Source organism: Quercus suber, unplaced genomic scaffold, assembly GCF_002906115.3.
Source record: "Quercus suber isolate HL8 unplaced genomic scaffold, Cork oak 2.0 scaffold_25, whole genome shotgun sequence".
Lineage (NCBI taxonomy): Eukaryota > Viridiplantae > Streptophyta > Magnoliopsida > Fagales > Fagaceae > Quercus > Quercus suber.
In genome coordinates, this window is record NW_027069490.1 from 2,328,285 (window position 1) to 2,348,296 (window position 20,012).

At 37.3% G+C, this 20,012-nt stretch overlaps 2 protein-coding genes and 1 long non-coding RNA gene across 4 annotated transcripts; all 3 read right to left on the reverse strand.

The window, feature by feature from the left end:
• Positions 1-2,898: 2,898 nt before the first annotated feature.
• LOC112036221 (uncharacterized) lies at positions 2,899-4,354 on the reverse strand. The gene is made up of 2 exons (XR_002885618.2): positions 3,598-4,354; positions 2,899-3,520 (listed from the first exon to the last, which is right to left on the reverse strand). It is a non-coding gene; the product is annotated as an uncharacterized LOC112036221 (long non-coding RNA).
• A 360-nt stretch (positions 4,355-4,714) lies between these two features.
• Positions 4,715-8,434, reverse strand: LOC112005653 (protein NEDD1). 2 transcript variants are annotated; one of them, XR_010626561.1, is made up of 5 exons: positions 7,263-7,341; positions 6,401-6,720; positions 5,236-5,398; positions 4,862-5,038; positions 4,715-4,774 (listed from the first exon to the last, which is right to left on the reverse strand). XR_010626561.1 is itself a non-coding variant. In XM_065767357.1 (4 exons), the coding sequence occupies exons 1-3, from the start codon at positions 8,425-8,427 to the stop codon at positions 7,309-7,311; spliced, it is 282 nt and encodes a 93-aa protein (XP_065623429.1). In that variant the 5' UTR covers positions 8,428-8,434; the 3' UTR covers positions 6,554-6,720; positions 7,263-7,308. The 2 variants fall into 2 exon arrangements, 1 of the variants encoding a protein (XP_065623429.1); XM_065767357.1 differs by lacking the exons at positions 4,715-4,774; positions 4,862-5,038; positions 5,236-5,398 and adding exons at positions 7,964-8,076; positions 8,292-8,434 and having other exon boundaries at positions 6,554-6,720.
• Positions 8,435-16,029: 7,595 nt separating this feature from the next.
• LOC112015234 (disease resistance protein RPM1-like) lies at positions 16,030-19,619 on the reverse strand. Its single transcript, XM_065767659.1, has 4 exons — positions 19,411-19,619; positions 18,250-18,328; positions 17,146-18,099; positions 16,030-17,034 (listed from the first exon to the last, which is right to left on the reverse strand). Exons 1-4 carry the CDS (start codon positions 19,617-19,619, stop codon positions 16,030-16,032), a joined length of 2,247 nt encoding a protein of 748 aa, XP_065623731.1.
• Positions 19,620-20,012: the final 393 nt, after the last annotated feature.

A 20,012-nucleotide genomic window follows, 5' to 3' on the forward strand; every position in this document is an offset into this window, starting at 1 on the left:
TTCATATACCACCTTTCCTTTCCTCTTTAATCTTCAAGCTTAAACAAGGCCCCCCGGTCCCTCTTGATTTATTATCTTTTGTAACAATTGCATACAACTTACCTCTCCCATGGATATAAACCCCATAAGTATGGAACTAGGGCTAAACAAAATTAATTTTTGGCCAACAAACTAACCAAATTTCTCATTGCTTGAACCGTTGAAGGAGGATATTTATAGTACCTAAGGCAGTGGTTAGAGGAGATATTTTATTTCTGACATCTACTGGTATGATTTTCGGTAAATCTTCTGACAAATACCGCGTTGAACGATGATTACACATATGCACTTTAAAACACTCCTACCCTAGATTATTTGGTTGAGTTAACCCAATATCAACCTAGGTTTGCTCAGCATAAGCCTAAATTTGCTTCTTCTTCAACCTTGCATTAGCCCAAATTTGTTGATTTGTTATGTGGGTTTTGGGTTTGAATGGGGTTGGTTTGTTGTGTGGGTAATGGGTTTGAAATCTCTCTCTCTCTCTCTCTCTCTCTCTCTCTCTCTCTCTCTCTCTCTCTCTCTCTCGTTTAGTCTCATTCCATGACATCAATTGTGTATGAATAAATGATTAAATAAAATTGCCAAACAAATTATTAGACTTAATCCTAACCAAGTAACTATCACTATCATGACACCAAACATGCATGCACTAATTAAGAAAGAGATATAAAACTAACAATGAAAAAAACAACAAATGGAAAATTAAACTAAACAAGAGGGAATATGTTGGAGAAAGATTACAAAATATGCAAAGAAAATTTCAATACCAAAAACCGCCTACATGAAGTGGAACTCTACTTTAACCACGTTGCGTCCCCAATAGTCGCACCCATAAACTTGCAACAACTTGCTTCCCCGAAGTGCAACTTATCGCAAAGTAATAACTCGATAACCTCAATGGAAGCTGCCACCAAGATTGCCAAAATACCTATTTGGTGGTGTAACAATAATTTGCATTTTTAGGAAACCAACATCAACGGTGGACCCAGAACCTAGCCGTATTGGTTGATGACCACCCATTCGTAGAACTCACCCTTATATAAACAAGACATTATATGCAACTTTTTATTATAAAATAAAATAATATAAAAGGGCATTATATGAAACTATTACACTGGATTGGAAAGGATTCTAACATTCGAAGGTTGATGGTAATGAGAAGCCCGTTCTTCGTGTTTGTCCAATTTGAACTGGGAATAGAGAAAATATCAAAAGGTCTGTTCTCGTACTCTTAGCGTGATGGTTACTCTACAAGTACAAAATTCTTATGGGGTGGGGGGAGGGGGCAAGGGCCGAAGTTCCAGGAGGAAGTTTCACACACATATACACTTAGATTAAGCTAGAGTAAAATTTCTATCTTGTAAAAAAAAAAAAAAATTATTCTCCATAATGTATTTTGTAGGAGGACAAAGTTCGGCCCATACCAAACTTAGACCAAGGACCACCAATTATTGGTCCATCCCACAAGCAAGAGGCCTGAGCTGGATTGCATGTGAGCTGTTGCATTCTTTATGGCATCCAGACAAGCCTCATCTGTCCCCCAAGGAAGAAAAGTAATGCCTTAAGAGAGCCTGCCAACTGAGCATGAGATTCGGCGTTATGCTCAAGTTACTAAGAAATCATTTCAACAGCAAAACAACGAGTCCCACTCCCTAACACAAAATTAGACATGCTAGAACAGTAGCTTAAACCCAAAGGACCACCTAGGCATCACAAGTGGAGGGATCCACACACCAGCAAAATATTCTCTCATCATTACGGGTCCACTAACATAAGGGTATAAAAGAGAAGAGAGGGCAAGTGAAGAGGGTTGGAACATTTTTCAAGGGAGAAAAACACGAGAGAAAGTGTGAAACAATCAACTACTATTTGGAGAAAGTGATCCAACTCGAGACGCCTAAGGGGTACCTTGGCTATCTGAAATCATCCTTGGGTAGTCAGACTCCTACCAACAAACCATCTCACAACCGTTTATCACTACCATCTTCCAGCTAGGTTTCTCTTGGGACTTTCCATTGTAGACTATACCCAAAACAGCATACAAATTAATAGGGGGTCCTAGCCTAACAATCCCTATATCATAGTGGGCTACGCCACCACATATTTTAATTTTCAAATTATACCTTTCAAAACACACTTCTTATATTTAAGCAGAACACCATTCATTTATTTTTAAATTTAGCAAAAAACAGTTTATTGAATCCAATTCAAATTAGGCCCTTGTTGCTAGGTCAAGCACCACGATGACTCCATCTGACTGCAACTTTGTACAGTCGAGTTCCCAGGTGATCCAAGAAACGTTTTTTGGAATGATCCATTTGAAACGTTAAAGAATCCTAATTTGTTGTTTTTACAAACTTTGGCAGCTGGTACTTCCGCGGTTCCACCTTGGAGAGACTCAGATTTTTGTCATATGTAACAGCTGTAAAATCTTGTAACATTCTTATGACCCTTGAGAGCCATGGTATCTATCGTTTAATACATGCTTCTACACCATAAACCAGACAAATGTGGCTAAAACGTTTCAGATGATCTCTCTACTGAAATCCTCTCCAAATATGGAAACAGGTTATGCATGAAGCTAAGGACATATATTAGAAAGTAATCCGGGGTGTGTTTGTGAAGAGGTACCTACATCACCAACACTTTTTGAGGACATCTAACATGCTTTGGGAAATAGNGAAACAAAGTCTTACCTTCTGAAGCAACTACCAATTTCTTTTCCTGATATCACCCCACTTTCTCAAGGAGAATCATATTTCCTTTTGAGCTAAAACGTGTTAGGCAGTGCAGAGACACAATAAGCAAATGAGTAGCTTCATTTCTTTTTCTTAACTTACAACAGCCAACACCATCTACTTAATGTTCAAACGCCAATCAAAATGTGATTTAATTAAGAGGCTCGATCATATTAAGAGTTTGATTTATAATTCAACAATCAAATTTGACAGAACCAAATGAGAGCTCACTATTTCTATTCAAAGCCTTCATATCTTCCACTAAAAAAGAATAAAAATCTTCATACCAACTAAAACTAATATCACATAATCTTGATAGAAGCCATTCAAGTGCTTCTATTCGTTAGCTGAAATATACATCTGTGTACATCTTCAGAAACCGTAGCTCAAAAATGCAAGCCAATTTTCCCTATTTTCTTTTGATTTTTTTTTTTTCCACTTCCTTTTCCTTTTTTACTGACGCCACAATTCCACTTCACTACTATTGCTGAGAATAGCAATCCTAGTACACCACTAAAACAAAAGGCCACAACTGGGGGGTGAATTATGGAGATGAAACAATAGACAGACCCCAACTACTTCCAAAAGAATTAAGGGAAAATAAAAACCACAAATAATGCAATCTTCGCCCATGCTTACAGCAATTGCCGGAGCTGCTGGTTTTCTTTCTGGAGTGATTTAACTTCTTTCATTAATTCCGCTTGTTTTTCCAAAATTGAGCTCATTACACTTGACATTTCCATCTGCCCAATAATTGCAGAAATTAATTTGAGGAAAGAACAAAAAACCAAGGAAACAAAGAAGTTAATACCGTGTTTACCTCCTGCATATGAAATTGTCTTAGAATTTCAATATGAAGCTTCCTCATATCTTCGTGTATGGATTTCTGAAAGGAATCAAGAGTTTCATCAAGAGTGCGTTGAAATAGCTGAAGTGTAAAGGAGGATCCCTGCTGTGCATCTGGTTGCTGGACCTTTTGGGGTTGTGAGATTACTCCCTATCACACAAATTGCAAATCATTTGCAAACCTAATTTAATCGCAAAACTAATGGAAAGAAGAAAAAAGTGATAAAATATTATCTTTTAAATAACGTAGAACATCATTCCACTATGATGGAATCATTCACCTCTTCCAACCTTTTGTTTTCTTTCCTGATTGGTTCAGATTGTTTCTCATCGTTAAGAAAAGGTTCTCGAAAAACCCATCTGCACACTGTTTCTGGGACATGATTTGAAGATGAATTTTCAAAACAGTGAGCCTATTTTTTTTTTAGTGGGCTCCACAGGTTTTGTTTTTAAGTGCTAGAAAAAATGTTTAAAAATATCTGCCAAGGAAGCTAGTAATTTCTTTATATATCTAGATGTTGCTCTGCAAATATGTGGCAGTAAACCATAATGCCATTCATCTAAAAAAGGCACAGAAAATGCAGTGCAATAACAGTTAAAACAGGGATTTTTGGGAATCAAAGCAGCAGCATAACTATGACTTTATTCAGTTTATTGAATACAAAATTTTAAAGAAGCATACAACTTGCTCAGTGGTACTGAGTTTTTGTTGTTTTAAACATGAATCAGTAACATACTGCAAACCTTTGGATTGCGACTTGTCGTATCCCATAAATGTACGGTCCCATCATCACCAGCAGTAACCAAAAGGTGTCGGCTAATCCGGGAATAATCAAGCACTCTCAATACCTGATCTTACAATCCCAAACACAAACAATTAGCTTGAAAACTAGAACTCAAAACCATAAACACCTGAACTCAAAACCAATCCCTCTCAACAATTACAAAAAAACCAACCCAAAAAAGTCCAATTCCTTAAATAAGAGAAAAAATTTACAGAAAAAATTTAAAACTCCCTCCCCCAGTTAAAGATAAGAAGCCTTAATAGGTTAAAAGCATTTTCATACCTTTGTGACACAGTAGTAAGATCGTCCTGATTCCCAGATTCGACGGCCTATTATGTACTCTCTATCGCTACAAAAGAAGGGGAACTGTGCCACAAAAAAGACATTGGAATTAGCTAATGCAACCAGGGAAATCCAAGAATAAAAAATAAAATAAGAAAAAGCTCTCTTTACCTTGCGCACCCACTGCACCACCATGGTTCCTGTGGTGGGACACTCTTCCAAGGTTTCAGAATGTATAAGCATGTCATCCCAATTTGATCAAAATTCATCATCCCAAAAGAAATCCCTCACCAGCTCGGGAGTGGCATCCTCATACACGGTCCTACTACGATATTGTGGAGGTCCAGTCTAGCATAGTCACCCAAAAACAATCCAATCAATCACAAGAGTTGCACAAGCATAAACATTCCTCACTAATAGAATACAAAAATCCTAGCAACACATTTATGTACAGACTACAGATTCAATTACATAAGCCTATCAGGTTGTTCTAGCAAAACTACATATCCATGATAGAACATTTCAAAAAATGAATGAAAAGCTACCTCAGGATCTCTGCGCCAAGCTTGATAGCTCATCGTAGAGGTAGAACGATCCATCATCTGAATCCAAGCAGGCCCTGCATCTTTTTCCTCAACAAGCCGGCATAAATGATCTGCATCCTCTCTTGTCACCCAAGCAACTTTTTCATTATCAAGCTGTGATGAACTGCCATAGTAAAATTAAGCTGTTATAAACCACCGAGCTCACAATTGAATTCTCATTTCCATGCTCATATTCAAAGTGTATGACTAAAAATTTGACAATTAAATAAGCTTAGAAAATGGATCTTTTCAACCCAACCCAAGTACAACTCAACTATTAATCTCATTTACACCTCCTAATCTGAAGTATGACTAAAAAAATGAACAATTTGCAAACTAAAGTCGTCAAACCAAAGATATTATAAGAAATTTCTAACCAACAGAAATAATTTTTTTTAGAAATAACCCAACTCTTTAATTCAACTATTAATCTCATTTCTACCTTCTAGTCTAAAGCATAACTCTGAAAAGACGAATAATCTGCAAAACCCAAGTTACTCCAAGTTGAGTAATTTGCATGCCCAACTTGCCAAATCAATGACATTATAAGAAATTTCAAACCAACAAAAGTAAAAAATTGAACTTCTAGAATTAACCCATCTCGTCAATTCAACAATCAATCTCATTTCCACCTCCTAATCTAAAGCATAACTCTCAAAAAATGAATTCCTGGCAAACCCAAGTTGTCAAATCAATGATATTACAAGAAGTTTCCAACCAACAGAAGTAGTAAAAAAAAACTAAAAAAAAAAAATTATAGAAATTACCCAACTCTTTAATTCAACTATTTATCTAATTTCCACATCCTAATCCAAAGCATTACTATTTATAAAAAAAAAATAAAAAAAATAAAAAACAAAAAAAACAATGAATAATCTGCAAAACCCAAGTTACTTCAAATTGAATAATTTGCAAACCCAAATTGTCAAACCAATGATGCTATAAGAAATTTCAAACTAACAGAAGTAAAAATTGAAATTTCAGAAATAACTCAACTCTTGAATTCAAATAGTAATCTAAATTCCACATCCTAATCCAAAGCATAACTATCAAAAAACGAATAATCTGCAAAACCCAAGTTGTCAAATTCACTGATAGACATTAAAAAAAAATACCCCTAACAAACCTGGAATCAGATTTGGAAGCAGCAGGTGACAAAAGCAGAGCCTCCTTATCATCATCATCACTAGTCCAGGGAATGCAACTGGGGAACTGAAACTTCAAAGAATTCAAGCTTGGAATCGGAACGAATGCAAAACACGTGGACAACACTGTGGTTGTTTGTGTGAATATGTATGTATCGAGTGTTATGAAACTAACTAGTCTCAGTAGGAACTCCAGCAACATTGCTTACCATGAAAATCGGATGTAGTAGATAATTCCCAATATGTTTTGCAAGCACGGGACAGATACACCCATCAGAGTACCAAATTTGAGATCAGCAGGCTGCATATGACAGCACATCAAGATACCAAATAAAAAGCATCAGAAATATAGTACAGCAAGTGCCCAAGGTCAATGAATCAGAGATAACTCTGATACAATATTCAGGCACAAACAGTTTTCAAGCAAAGCAATAGGTTACATCTAGCATAGAAGGAAACCAGTCAAAAGAAACATATGAAAAGGCAAATACGCACCTGATTCACACCTCTAAATTCAATCTTTAAAAATAATTTGGCATAATTTCCCTCAGTAAATAAGGCTCTATTGAACATGAAATCCAGGAAAGAAAGACCAGTTCTTAAGATTTTAACAAACAATATCACACTTTCTTCAATTAAAACCACAAATAAGAACCTAGATTCTTAAATCTGCATTTCGTTAACATACAAAGAAAGAATGTTATCTGCATTGTTATTTCATCAATTCTTATGCTGTGATTTCAAATTATGATTTTCTATCAAAACAAAGCATACCACAACAAACAGCAGGGGAAAAAAATTATGCAAGGAAACAGCATAAATGCTCAAGAAACTAGCATATACCTTTGGCCGCCCAAGAGTAATGGGGACATCGTCACCATCTCTAGGACTAGAAGGTGCTGGAATCTGCTCCCCTGTCATACTGGAATATATAAACTAAATTTTGAGAAAAAGATGGATTAAATTCAGAAACAATAAGAACAAAAGCAAAGCAACCTACCTCTTGGGACCAAGAATGTTAACAAGAGAATCAAAACCCAAGCACAAATCAAACTGAATGGACCTCTAATTCTTAACCTACTAATATCTAAAGCATTTTAGTTCAGAAGTTTTACATCGACAATTGAACAGCTATTACTTTTTTTTATCAAGCATAATTCTACTTATTCAAACACAAACATATACGCGTACACATATCTCCTTATACACACGTGAATTTGAATAACTGAATGGACCTCCAATTCTGAACCTACTAGTATCTACAGCATTTTAGTTTAGAAGTTTTACATCAACAATTGAACAGCTTTTACCTTTTATTATCAAGCATAATTCAACTTTTTCAAACACAAACAAATACGCATATGCATACACATACACATATCTCCTAACACACGCAATGTGCATTTAAATACTAGTCCTATTCCTATATATCCCAATCCCAAGCAGAAAGCAAACTGAATGGAACAGCAATTCTTAACCTAATAATATCTTCAGCATTTTAACACTGCAAGAGTCTACTACTTCACCGAAAACACTAGAATTACCTCAATGTTGTCTCCACTATCGGCTCCGGCCACCGAAATCGTCCCCAAGCTCTGCCCATTCTTACGCCACAACGCGATCTTCTTATCATCTCCAGCACTCGCCACAACCAAATCTGCAAACAATCACATACCACCAAAATTGATCAAACAACTCATAGCTCTAATTTTTCTCTCCGCCACCACTTAATAGTAACCTAAAAACAAATTCTCAAAACTCAAAAAACACTTCCATCCATTTTCTCAGCCACCAAACAAACCCTAACAAATCAATCATTGATGAAATGCAATTTCAAGAGAGAGAGAGAGAGAGAGAGAGAGAGAGACTGACTGGTGTGGTTCCACTTGACTGAATTCACTAAGCAACTAGGAGAGGGAGTGTAGGTCAAAGCGCAAGGATCGCCGGCTTTCACCGAAACATCGAAGAGCTTCACAATGTCTCCTCCGCTTGCCGCCAATAACGCCATTTCTGGATCCGATAAATTCATCGTTTCCTTTTTTTTCGATGATTTACAGTAACCCCAGCAGCAGCCATGAAACCCAGAGCTTCATCTACTCTTTGCGCAAGTTCTGTGTACCTTTCCTCAACAAGGTAAGGTTCAATAAGTATGATATAAAAAGAAACCAACCTGGGTAAATTTGAATACTGAAAGTGATCATTTTCATGCAACTCTCTCGCTAATAAAGAATATGGGACCACAAAATAACAACTATTTTTATGAAATCCAGTGCTTGAGTCGAAGCATAAGGTTAATGACAAAAATAATCAGAATAACAATAGATAAGAAATTGAGGCACAACAGAAAAAGTGCATTAAATGGAGGTGTTATAAATAAAATACCTGTCTCCCTGTTCACTGTGAACCACAAAATCAAGATTCCACTGTGAGACTCTCTGCATGGCAGCATACCCTCCAGTGGCAAATGCTCTAAGGAGATTCAGCGTGCCCACAGATTGGAGGTATGCTCTGATCAACCTTTGCGGATCAGGTATTCTAGATTTCTCATTAAAAGCATCACCATTGATATTGTCTCCCCGATAACTAGGGAGCTTCACACCATCTTTAATCTCAAAAGCATCTGACCTAGGTTTTGCAAATTGGCCTGCCATCCTTCCTACCTGTCATGAAGTAAACAAAGTGAAGCAAATTTCACTTAAATGTCTTGTAGTTACACATGGCATTATATACGTGATTTTAGCACACAAGGCTTTGCACATTTTGTTACGGTACACTAAGCTTTAAACGTTACACAAATGCAGCAACTTTTAGTCAGAATTTGATCAGTCAATCCCAAATCTGGAGTTTGTCAATTACATGTAAGCAAGGTGCACACACAAAAGATAATGGAAAAAAAATACTAGAACTAAGAGTTGACTTAATATAATAAAATTAACCACAAATTATTACATATTAACAAGAACCCAAATTACTAGTTTGGTAAACAATCAAGGAAGAAGCCTATGGGACACAACGGCAGGAAAAAAAACATACAAATGAACATCTTACCCAAAGTTTCTGCCCCACAAACAGTTTTCCGGCAGCAAGCAGCTTTGACAGTGGTACATCCACTACAGCATCCATTGCATACCTGTGAGCCAAGGTGATATTACATGATGTCATGAAGCAGTAAATAAAGCAAATTCAAAAACAAAGCAATTGAATTCAACATACAAAAACTTTGACATTTGAGAATTTTCTATGACATATATCTCACATGCACCATCCATAAGACAAAGTAATTTGATGCATGCATTTTTAACAAACCTCTTTTTCAAGGTTCACCAATTTTGTGTTTTTTAACCCTCGTGTTATGTTTGGGCGGGGGAGGAGGCTGCGGGGCATCATCCTTAGGCTCATCGTCATGCTACAAAGACATTAGTTGCATACAATCAATATTCGGTGTAATTGTAAATAATAAAGTGAATTGCAAAATAGGCATATACAGGAAAATTAATGTTATCATACCATAGAGCTGTGTTTGTGTCCTATTTTATGTCCACCTGTCCCACAAGTGGGAGCTCTTCTAGCACGTTGCGGTCTACCTCGTGGGGGTGAAGGCTGAGGAGGGGGATTCTTGTCCGGTACATCAGTATCTGGCTGTGGAGTGTCAGTCCCAACCGGAGGTCCTACAGGGTCGGATAAGGATGAGGTAGGTGGGTAATGATGCTCTGTGTAGAGGCCAGGAGTGGGGATCATTGTCATGGGTTCAGTATGGGGTGGGTCTATGGGCAAAGTGGGTGTACTAGAGCTGGTGGGTGGGTATGAGGGTGTCTCGGGGTGCAATGGAGGGGTCAACTGAGAATGGATATCGAGATCGAAACTGGGCTGTGAAGGTGGGGTGGGTGAAGGGATCTCGGGCTGAGGAGATGCATCTACCATGGGTGGAGGGACCTCGGTCTGGGGAGATACATCTACAATGGGTGGAGGGACCTCGGATTGAGGAGATACATCTGGGATGGGTGGAGGGACCTCAGGGTGGGGAGATGCGTGCAGGATGGGTGCAGGTATCTCATGACTACTTACAACCCGAGGGGTTGTTGCACGCCGACCATCCTGCACGCATCTCCCCACGGCCCGTAGCTGAACTTGTGCTTGGGCGTGCTATAGCAGGCCGACCACGGCCTCTAGCTGCAATTGGGCTTGGGCTTGCTAGAGCAGGCCGACCACGGCCCCTTGTTGTGCTTCTGCTTGGGCTTGCTGTAGCAAGCCGACCACGGCCCCTAGCTACGCTTGTGCTTGGGCTTGCAATATCACGCCGAGCACGGGTCGGTGTAGTTACGGGTGCTGCACTTGTGCTTGGGGCTGCAGTAGTTGCTGGCTCAGTCTCAGTACGGTTGTTTGCCTGCCCAGTGGCTGCAAGATCACCACTAAGCCCAGCCACAGTATATAGGATGCGCCGGATATGGTTGTGTTCTCGGTTGCCTACCGGAACCCAATTCAACAACGCTAAATGATTTTCAATCTGAAACAGAGAAAGAACCAGTACAATCAAAATTTTTCACATTTATGTAACAATTACAAAATGCATAATATAGAATGTATTAATCTACTTAAATACTCATCTAAACTAAGAACTGAAAGTTTTATTATGATACTATATGCAATAGAAACTCTTTTTAATTGGATGTCAGTCAGATCAAACCAAATTTGTTGAAAGAAGAAATCAATTGATCCTACGTTCGTACATGTACTAAAGAAAAAACAAAGCAAGCTAGGAAATATAATTAGAACACATTACCAGCTGATGTAATTTAGCACTGTTGCGGTCGACATACTTTAGAGTGACCAGATCGTACCATTGGTAATAGTCATGATTGCGGGCCATCTCACCAGTCTGAGGAGGTGCATTGCAAAGTCGTTGTTCTTGACTATTCCATGAAATGATATACGGTTCATGCTCTTTCCTCCAATTCTTTTCCACCTTCCCACGCAAGTCTATTCTGTGTAGCCTTTCATCGTACACAACACCGTCAGGCCGCTCTTGCGCCAACCCAAACTGTCGAAGGACACGATCCGGGTGGTGCATCTCCACTATGCAATAACACACAAGCGGCACCCTTGCTGTCCACGTACCCCTCCCTGCAACGCAGAAGTCAGGAAGGTGGGCGAAGTGTGACTCGTATGGCTGCCACACAATCTACAATAGAAACAAAAAACAATTATCATAGCATCTTCAAATGTGAAACAAGGGAGAATATATAGATACAAGGAAAAACAAAAATTAAAACGGAAAATATGTTAAAGTATGAAGCAATCGTATTCTTAAGGAAAATTAACATAACCAAACAAAATTTTTGAATATTATTACCTGGTTCGGCTGCATTGTAACTAATTGCTCACGATAAACGACCAAGGCCATCCCGGATGGCCTACTCTTCAAGCCTGGCACCCGCACCCACCTACAGTTACGAGCGAATAACATAAGATAAGTAGCTACTTAGTTACTAAGAGTAGTACATTGCATAACACACTAAATATCAAAAAAATACTTACTTAACGGCAAGTGGAGCATACAGCCATGGGCCATAATCACATCCAGGAGCAGGCTCTATCCTCGGGCACAAGAATGGCAACCTTGCCCATGCCCAATACTGGATCAAGGTGCACGCCCCACCAATCTGCGATGCCCCTTTCTCACTTGCCCGACACAACTCTCGATACAACCAGGCCAAGAAACCACTGCCCCAACTATACTGTGGCGGATCACGCAAGTTCCGCAGTTGCTCCAAAAACATCAGATGCACCCTATCTCCCGACTTGTCCATAAAAAGCTTATCCCCTAGTAGCGCTAAAATATAACACCGGGCATACTTGTGTATCTGAATCTCCATTGCGTCATGAGGCAATGGCACTGCAATGGCCTCAAGAAGGCGGCTGATAAGAAGTCTTTGCCCCACCAAAGTTTTGTTGTCATCCGCCGGAGTAAAACCAAGCAACTCCATGCAAAGAGTCCTCCAAGTTCCATCTAACACGTTAGTCAGCCCAACCAAGACCTCACCGTCTATAGGAAGTCCGAAAATGACCTCCACATCTTGTAGGGTGATCGACATCTCACCATGTGGAAGATGGAACGTATGAGTCTCTGGCCGTCATCGCTCAACTAGGGCCGTTATAAGACAGTTATCTATCTCTCTGGAAGGGGCCCTAAACAATCCTTCAAACCTCAACAACTTGATAATGTCAATCACCCGATTATCTCGCATTTGAATGTTTGCCATCTCCTTAGTGCGACCACGGCACGTTAGTGGGCCCGAGTCCTGCAAAATCAATAAAAATTATAGCAGTTATTAGAACTACAAATACAATTTTGAAAGAACTTGCTAACTAAAAGTCAAAAATAACGTAAAAATTAAAGCAGTTGTTAAAACTAGATATTTCACCTTGCCATTCCAAATGGCATGTGATCGATGATGTTGTTGTCGCGTCAACAATGACGCATCACTAGGACCAGGCTGCAAGATCCGTGACCCGTCATTAATCCGAGGCTCCATACTGCAAAGAGTGCTACTGTGAGATCATTAATAGTGTGAGGGCAAAGGAAGGGGCAAAGAAAATAATAGATATAATTCATCTAAAATTGACGCATGTATAGATTCAATAGGGTCACTAGCTTATTCAATTGAGCATGACAAAGATCCACAAAGAGAGTTTAAGTTCTTCAATGATTTAAACCAACTTGACAAGCTTAAACTTCTAGCCGGAGAACATCTTATCTTCCAAACAATTAATTAGTGCAATTGTTCTAGTAACTGTGAGATGGAATCATAATAAATGTGCTGAAATTATAAGACTAGTTTTTCTAATATCCAAGCCTCTTGGCTGACTATGAGTGAGAACCAACATTTTTCCAACATATAAAAAAATATGAATTTAATTTTAATAAGGATATTGTGTAAACCACCCCCTCCCCCCTAAACAAATATGGGCTAGTACAAACAACCACATCCTCACTAATACCTGAAGTCTAAAAATTAAAGCCCACAAAGCCCACACTAATTGTTCGACTAAAAAGATACTGGGTATAGCCTTTATTTAAAATTAAAAACAAAAACAATGTTAAATGTTTGTGCTAGAAGATGGGGTTTGATTGGGTTATCTAAGATGTTTATACGCAAGCCTTACTATTATGATGCATTTGTAGCTCACTTGAAAATCCAGTGGCTATTTTTTCAATTGCATATAGTATTATTGTTAGCATCCACCCACCCTGATAATATTTATAGGTAGCAGACTGGCGTATGGGTTTCATCACACTAGGAAGACCAACATATCCATTAAAATTAATGATACAAGGGAGTCAAGATTTTGGCTATTTGAGCTGGGAAAAAAGACATTGGGTTTGTTCTTGACATCCTATCATGTTTTAAGTCTTGGATCTTAAAGTGTGTCAATCCTGTATAGCATAGGATTGAAATGAGGCATATTACAGCCTCAATATGTTGTATTGTAGTATTTAGCACAATATGACATGAGAAATGATATGGATGCGAATTTTCAACACACGCCTGAAATGTTTGAAACTTTTGGCAACAAAATTTTAATTGGAGTAGTGCCTGCCTTTAGCAATAGGATTTCACCTAGAGCAAACTATCTTAATAATTCTAACAATACTTATAGTGAGTCACATGGTAAAAGCTTGTTGTACAACAATCAAAAGTCTGAAAAATAATGAGGTAAAAAAACTGTTCACATGGCATAAGGATGGGGCATCTACTTGACACAAGCACAATGGGTAACGCACAAATTATATTACGTAGTATATAATATGTTCAATGATGTTGGCATTTCAACTAATAGATTGAATTCTTACCACCTAAGCTAGAGCTTTGGGTCAAGGGTTATGGCAAGCACGCTATGGCAAGCACGCTAGCCTTTTATCTCTGAAAGATAATTTTTGTTAGTAGACATTCTGGGATAGAATGGAGAGAATAACTTGTTTGTGTAACAGCTTTCAATGAATTTGCAGGTATCAATTGTGAGAGGACATCCTAGATCAGCCACTAAGAGTTACAAAAAACATCTAAAGAAAGTGAGTTTAAAGGAGAGGAATACCACAAGGGTATTGCTCTTCCCAATATAAATTTTGTCATGAACTATAGAAGAACTAATTTCAATCTTGCACAGATAAGTAATGAAAAAGAATAAAAATTTTATCCTACTAATTAGCACCCTAAACCTAAAGTCCAAACTTATAGCATTAATTACCAGAGTTGTCATATTTTTTGTGAAATGTAAACGAATATTCATAATAGCAATATGTAATGGTCCTTATAAAAAAATGTTGACTCTTTGTTAATAAGTTATGCAGAGTTTTCCGAGCATGATGGAACTTTTATTTCTATGGCCTTAGTTACAATTATACTTCCTAATTCAGGACCGGTTGGTATTATCAACATTACTTAAATTCTTTGTCTTGCTAAGGAATTCAAGACATTATACGAACTGCACACAAAATATCCTCTCATTTCACCTTTTTCTTATTCCTATATGGCCATCCAACAACACACATAGCAAGGAATACCCATTCAGCTTTTTATCACTACAGAAAATTAAAATTTGAATTTTTATTAAAAGCCCATAAACACAATCTTGATTCTTGAATAACAAACAAAATAAAGAAAACTCCTTAATCCATTTATTCTCAATCCCACCAAAACGAAATTCTGATTTCAATGACATCTATGTCTACAAATATAAAGCAATTTCAAACAAAACCCAAATGGGCATGTATCAAAAGCAACTGAAAACCCAAGTAAATCCACAACCCAGAAACAAAAACAATAGCAGCAACAATGTGTAACCCACCATGCAAAAAGCCCAAATCTATAAAATAAATTCAGCAAAAGCGGAACGGAGAACTTTTACCTAGCAAGCGAGCTGAAGAACGAACAAAGGAAGAACGAAGAAAGCGAGATGAACGAAGACAACAAACAACGCAGAAGAGAGCCCGTGGAGACTGAGAGCACAGGGTGATTTGGGACTGCGAGTGAGTGAGTTTGAAATTTTAGAGTGAGAGAGTGGAGTCTGAGAGAGTGAGAGTGTTAATGTGAGAATGTCGTTTTTTGAGGTTAAAAACAGAAAGCGAGTTTTAAAAACTCGAAAGTTCATAAAGCGAGTTTTTAAAACTCGCTATCCACGTGGAAAACTTTATCCAGGTCAGTAAATGAAAAACAACAAAAACGAGTTTTAAAAACTCGAGATCTATATCAAATCTCGAGTTTTGTAAACTCGAGATGCTAATATTATATATTCTTTCGTAACCAGCCAACTAACAAAATAATTACCGTATTACAATTATTTAGAAAGGGTGTCCTCATTTTTTGGGTTGAAGTTGGTTAACAAAATGGAGTAGTGGCTTATGAAAAATGGTGTCTGTAATTGTATGTGTGAAAGACTTTCGTAATTTACAGTAAATGTAACAGTCTAATAATAAATAAGTGGGTGGGGAAGTCCCTGTAATTTCCTGAAAGTGGTGTGGGCACTTCAGTCCTCCACGAATCAACTTCGCAGATGCTTTAACAATGCTGAATTACCAAGTGTGTACCAAGTGTAGTTTTCTCCATGAGTCCTATACCAGAAAGTGACAGGGAATATGCTTCACTTTCCAAAAATCAGGGCCTTCATCTGGTTGCAGACTAAGAACGAATTCGATCGGCATTTCTGTAAAAGACAGTTTTTTTAGGCTTTTCAGATGGTGGATGCCAGAGGGCACTTCCTTCAGCTGTGGGCAATCTCCAATTTCAAAATTTTCAAGAAAAGGCAGGGCATCTTCATCTATTATCAGCCTATTCAATCCTCCCAAATTTAGAAACCTTAGCTTCTTGAGTTTCTGGAAGCTTCTTCCCTCAATATGTAATTGCTCGCCTCTGTATCCATTGCGAAGCGAAAGACTCATCAAATTAGGCAGAGCTTGAAGGACCTTTAATGGATTTTCCATTAATTTTGACCAGTTTAAATCAATTCTCAATATACTCTTGAGTTTGGGAATCCATTCTGGCAACTTTTCTAGTCGCCCACCTAGGCAAAGAGTTTGTAGGAGGGGAGGAGGAGAAGGCAGCGATTGCAAATTAAGAATTTCTTCCTCACTTGTTGCTAAAATTTCCAATGACCGAAGGTGGCTCATTTTCTGTATCGCAGTGCACAAATCCATCCCATTCTCTTTCTTCAATTTATAGATCGACAACTTCCTCAACTGTGCCAAACTTCCCAATTCTGTTATAAGGGTAGCGCTACTGGCTTCAATATAAAAAAGCTTCTGTAAGGACTCTAAATGCCTAATGCCATTTGGTATCTTTATCCCACGTCGAGAATCTATATTGTGTTGAGTATCAATGTTCTGATTGTAGGCCCCAAGATATCGTAGCTTACAAAGCCTACTAATCTCCATTGGAAGCTCAGACACAAGGGAACTTTTCAAATCCAACGTCTCTAGGTTGTGCAATTTACCTATGGACTTTGGAAGCATTTGCACTTTTGTATCTCTTAGGCTTAAATATCTTAGATGGAATAGGCTTCCCACTTCTTTAGGAATACAATTGATAGGAGCACCTTCAAAATCCATTACTTTCATAAGCTTGAAATTTGAAAAACAAGTCATTAGAAAAGAATTGGGCACTTCATCTAACCCCAAAATGAGAATAGAACGAGTTTAGGAACTAGTAATACTTTGCAAAGGGGTATATACATTGGTTTGAATTGAGAGGCGTCGAGCAATTCTCTCTACCCTTAAGCAGTTCTGTATTGAGACCCAATGAAAACTCAACTCCTTTGACTTAGTAAGAATGAACCCATGCAACATATCATGGACTTGACAACTTTTGGTTCTGCCATTAAAATCAATCCTTGCCACTTGAACCAGGCTTCTATGGATAAGCTGGTTCAAATAGTCTTGTGCAATGTCTTCCAATGTTTTCCCTGACATTTCTTTTACAAAACCCTCAGCTATCCAAAGTCGAATTAGTTTTGCACTATTAATGAAGTAATCCGCTGGAAACATGCCGAAATATAAGAAACAAGCTTTGAGGTTGTAAGGTAGATCAATATAGCTAAGAGATAGGATTTTGGTGATATCTTGGAGATGGGGATTACTTTCTAACTCTGAAGTTAGGCTATCAAGAAATTTGATCCACTCAGACTCAACCTTTTGTTTTGTTGACAAAAGACCGCCTATAGTCACAATTGCAAGTGGCAGCCCACCGCATCTCTTAATTATGCTATTTGACGATTCATTTAATTCACGAGGACAAATCCCTCCTTTACATTGGAAGACCTTCTTGCAAAAAAGCTCTCGAGGTTTTTCTAATGATAGATGTGACAATTTGTACACATGATAAAATGGAGATTGTTTGTCAGGGGGAACAACACTCTCATCTCGAGTTGTTATTACTATTCTACTGCCTTTGTTCTTATCCAGTAAAGCAAGTTGTACAAAACGCCAAAAGCTCATATCCCATACATCGTCAAAAACTACTACATACCTCAATTCAAGTAAAAATTGCCTCAATTCTTGAATTAACATTATTTTTTCCATTGTGTCAATCTCCCTAGGGGGAATCCCCTTCCTTGCCTTGTAGAAATCTTTATCATTTTCCTCAATATCTCCTCCATCTTGTATGATTGAGACACAGTGATCCAAGCACTACAATGAAAGGGCAGCGTCACTTGCTCGTTATCATACACTTTTTTGACAAGAGTGGTCTTACCAAGCCAACCAATGCGAACCACTGAAATCACCATGAGATTAGATGGTCCGTTTACCCAACAACTTTATCAATTTGTCTCTGGGAACCTCAATGCCCACAAGCTCATCGTCTGCAATGAAAAGGGATGCCTCTCGAGGGTCATTCCATAAATCACATCTTGGCTGTCTAGCATCATTCCACCCAAATCAAAGAATTTATAAAATTAAAAAAAAAAAAACATTAATTTGTTTAAAGAAGAGTAAAATTTAATCAAAATTTGGGTGGTGTTGGTATGTTTTTCTATTTTTGGTTAAAACTATAATTTCTAATTAGTTTTACTTAGCATATAACAAAAAACCATATATATATGTGTGTGTGTAAGAAAAAAAAAGCTTTATTATTAAAAAAACCATGATAAGTTATAAAAATAATATATAATAAATAATAAAACTTCTTTTAAATTTCTAGAATTTTTGGTAGTATAATGTTTATAGGAGCAATATTTCTTAAACATTTTGAAATTTCTAAAATAGTTTTTTACTTAGAGTCGTTAGTTATTTCACAGACTTATAGTGTGCCGCATTATATAAGGAGAAAAATATACAATTAAAGGTTTTCACTTGGTGTGAGTAAAATATAATTATATAAGGACAAAAAAAATATAATTAAAGGTTTTCACTTGGTGTGAGTAAAATATAGCCACTAGTATTCTATTTGTGATATACAATTTATATTTTATTACTTATAACTTTATTACCTACTATGGGAAATTGGCCAATGGCATTTAGTGTACACACACATACATACATACATAAATACATACATACATACATATATATATATATATATATATATATATATATAAGACTTATTTATTTCCCTTACAAGTGTTATTAGACTTATTATGTTCTTATATTCAACTTCAAAGATTAACATTGCCGGAATCTTACTAGAAAAAGTAGCGAAAAAAAAAAGATATGATAATTGATGTGTAAGAATTAATTATTTCTATTGAAAAATGAAACAAAGAGACCATACCTAAAGATTATTGATTACAACCTAAAGATTCTTTGTGTATAAAATAAAAATAAAAAATAAAAATAAAGATTCTGTGTCTTTCTATCTGTATATATATAAGATTGTAATGTATTATCTTCTTCTTATTTTATTTTATTTATTTATAGGAAAGTATAACTATCTCTCATATATATAAAAGCCACTTCACTGGTAGCCACACTTCCCTATAGTAAGAATAAGAAGAAGAAGACCTGCAGAGCGGAGGCAATTCTTTAGGGTCAAGAGGTTGATGGTGAGGACTCATCACACAAAACAGAGTGTCCCTCCAATTAGCGAACTTGGACTTGTACAAATCAAAGTTACTATCATAATTCACCTTACTCGTCCGCTGATCCCTACTGTAGTACTCAGCTTTCTCCTCCCTCGGCAGCTCATGAAACCCACGCGCCGCCTCCAACATCTCCTCCAACACTCTCTCACCTATCCCATGATTCACCACCTGGAACAACCCACTTCCTCTGCTGCCCGCCGGACTCTGTCAACAGCCTCTGCATGCAGGGCCGGCTCAACAACTTTTGGGGCCTTAGGCGAAAATTTTAAATGAGGCTTTTTTATAATTAAATATTAATCAAATAATATATATATATATATAATATTTGAATTTTTTATTTAAAATTTATTTTTCTTGCATTTTGAGATGCAAAATGACTAATTAAGTTTTTGTATTTAAGTTCCTCTAACATTTATTTTTCAATTGATAATATAGTTAATTCACTTAATTTTTCTTGTGACATAGTAGACCTTAAAGCCGTGACCAATTTAAAGTTTAAACCTGCACAAATAAAAATTAATT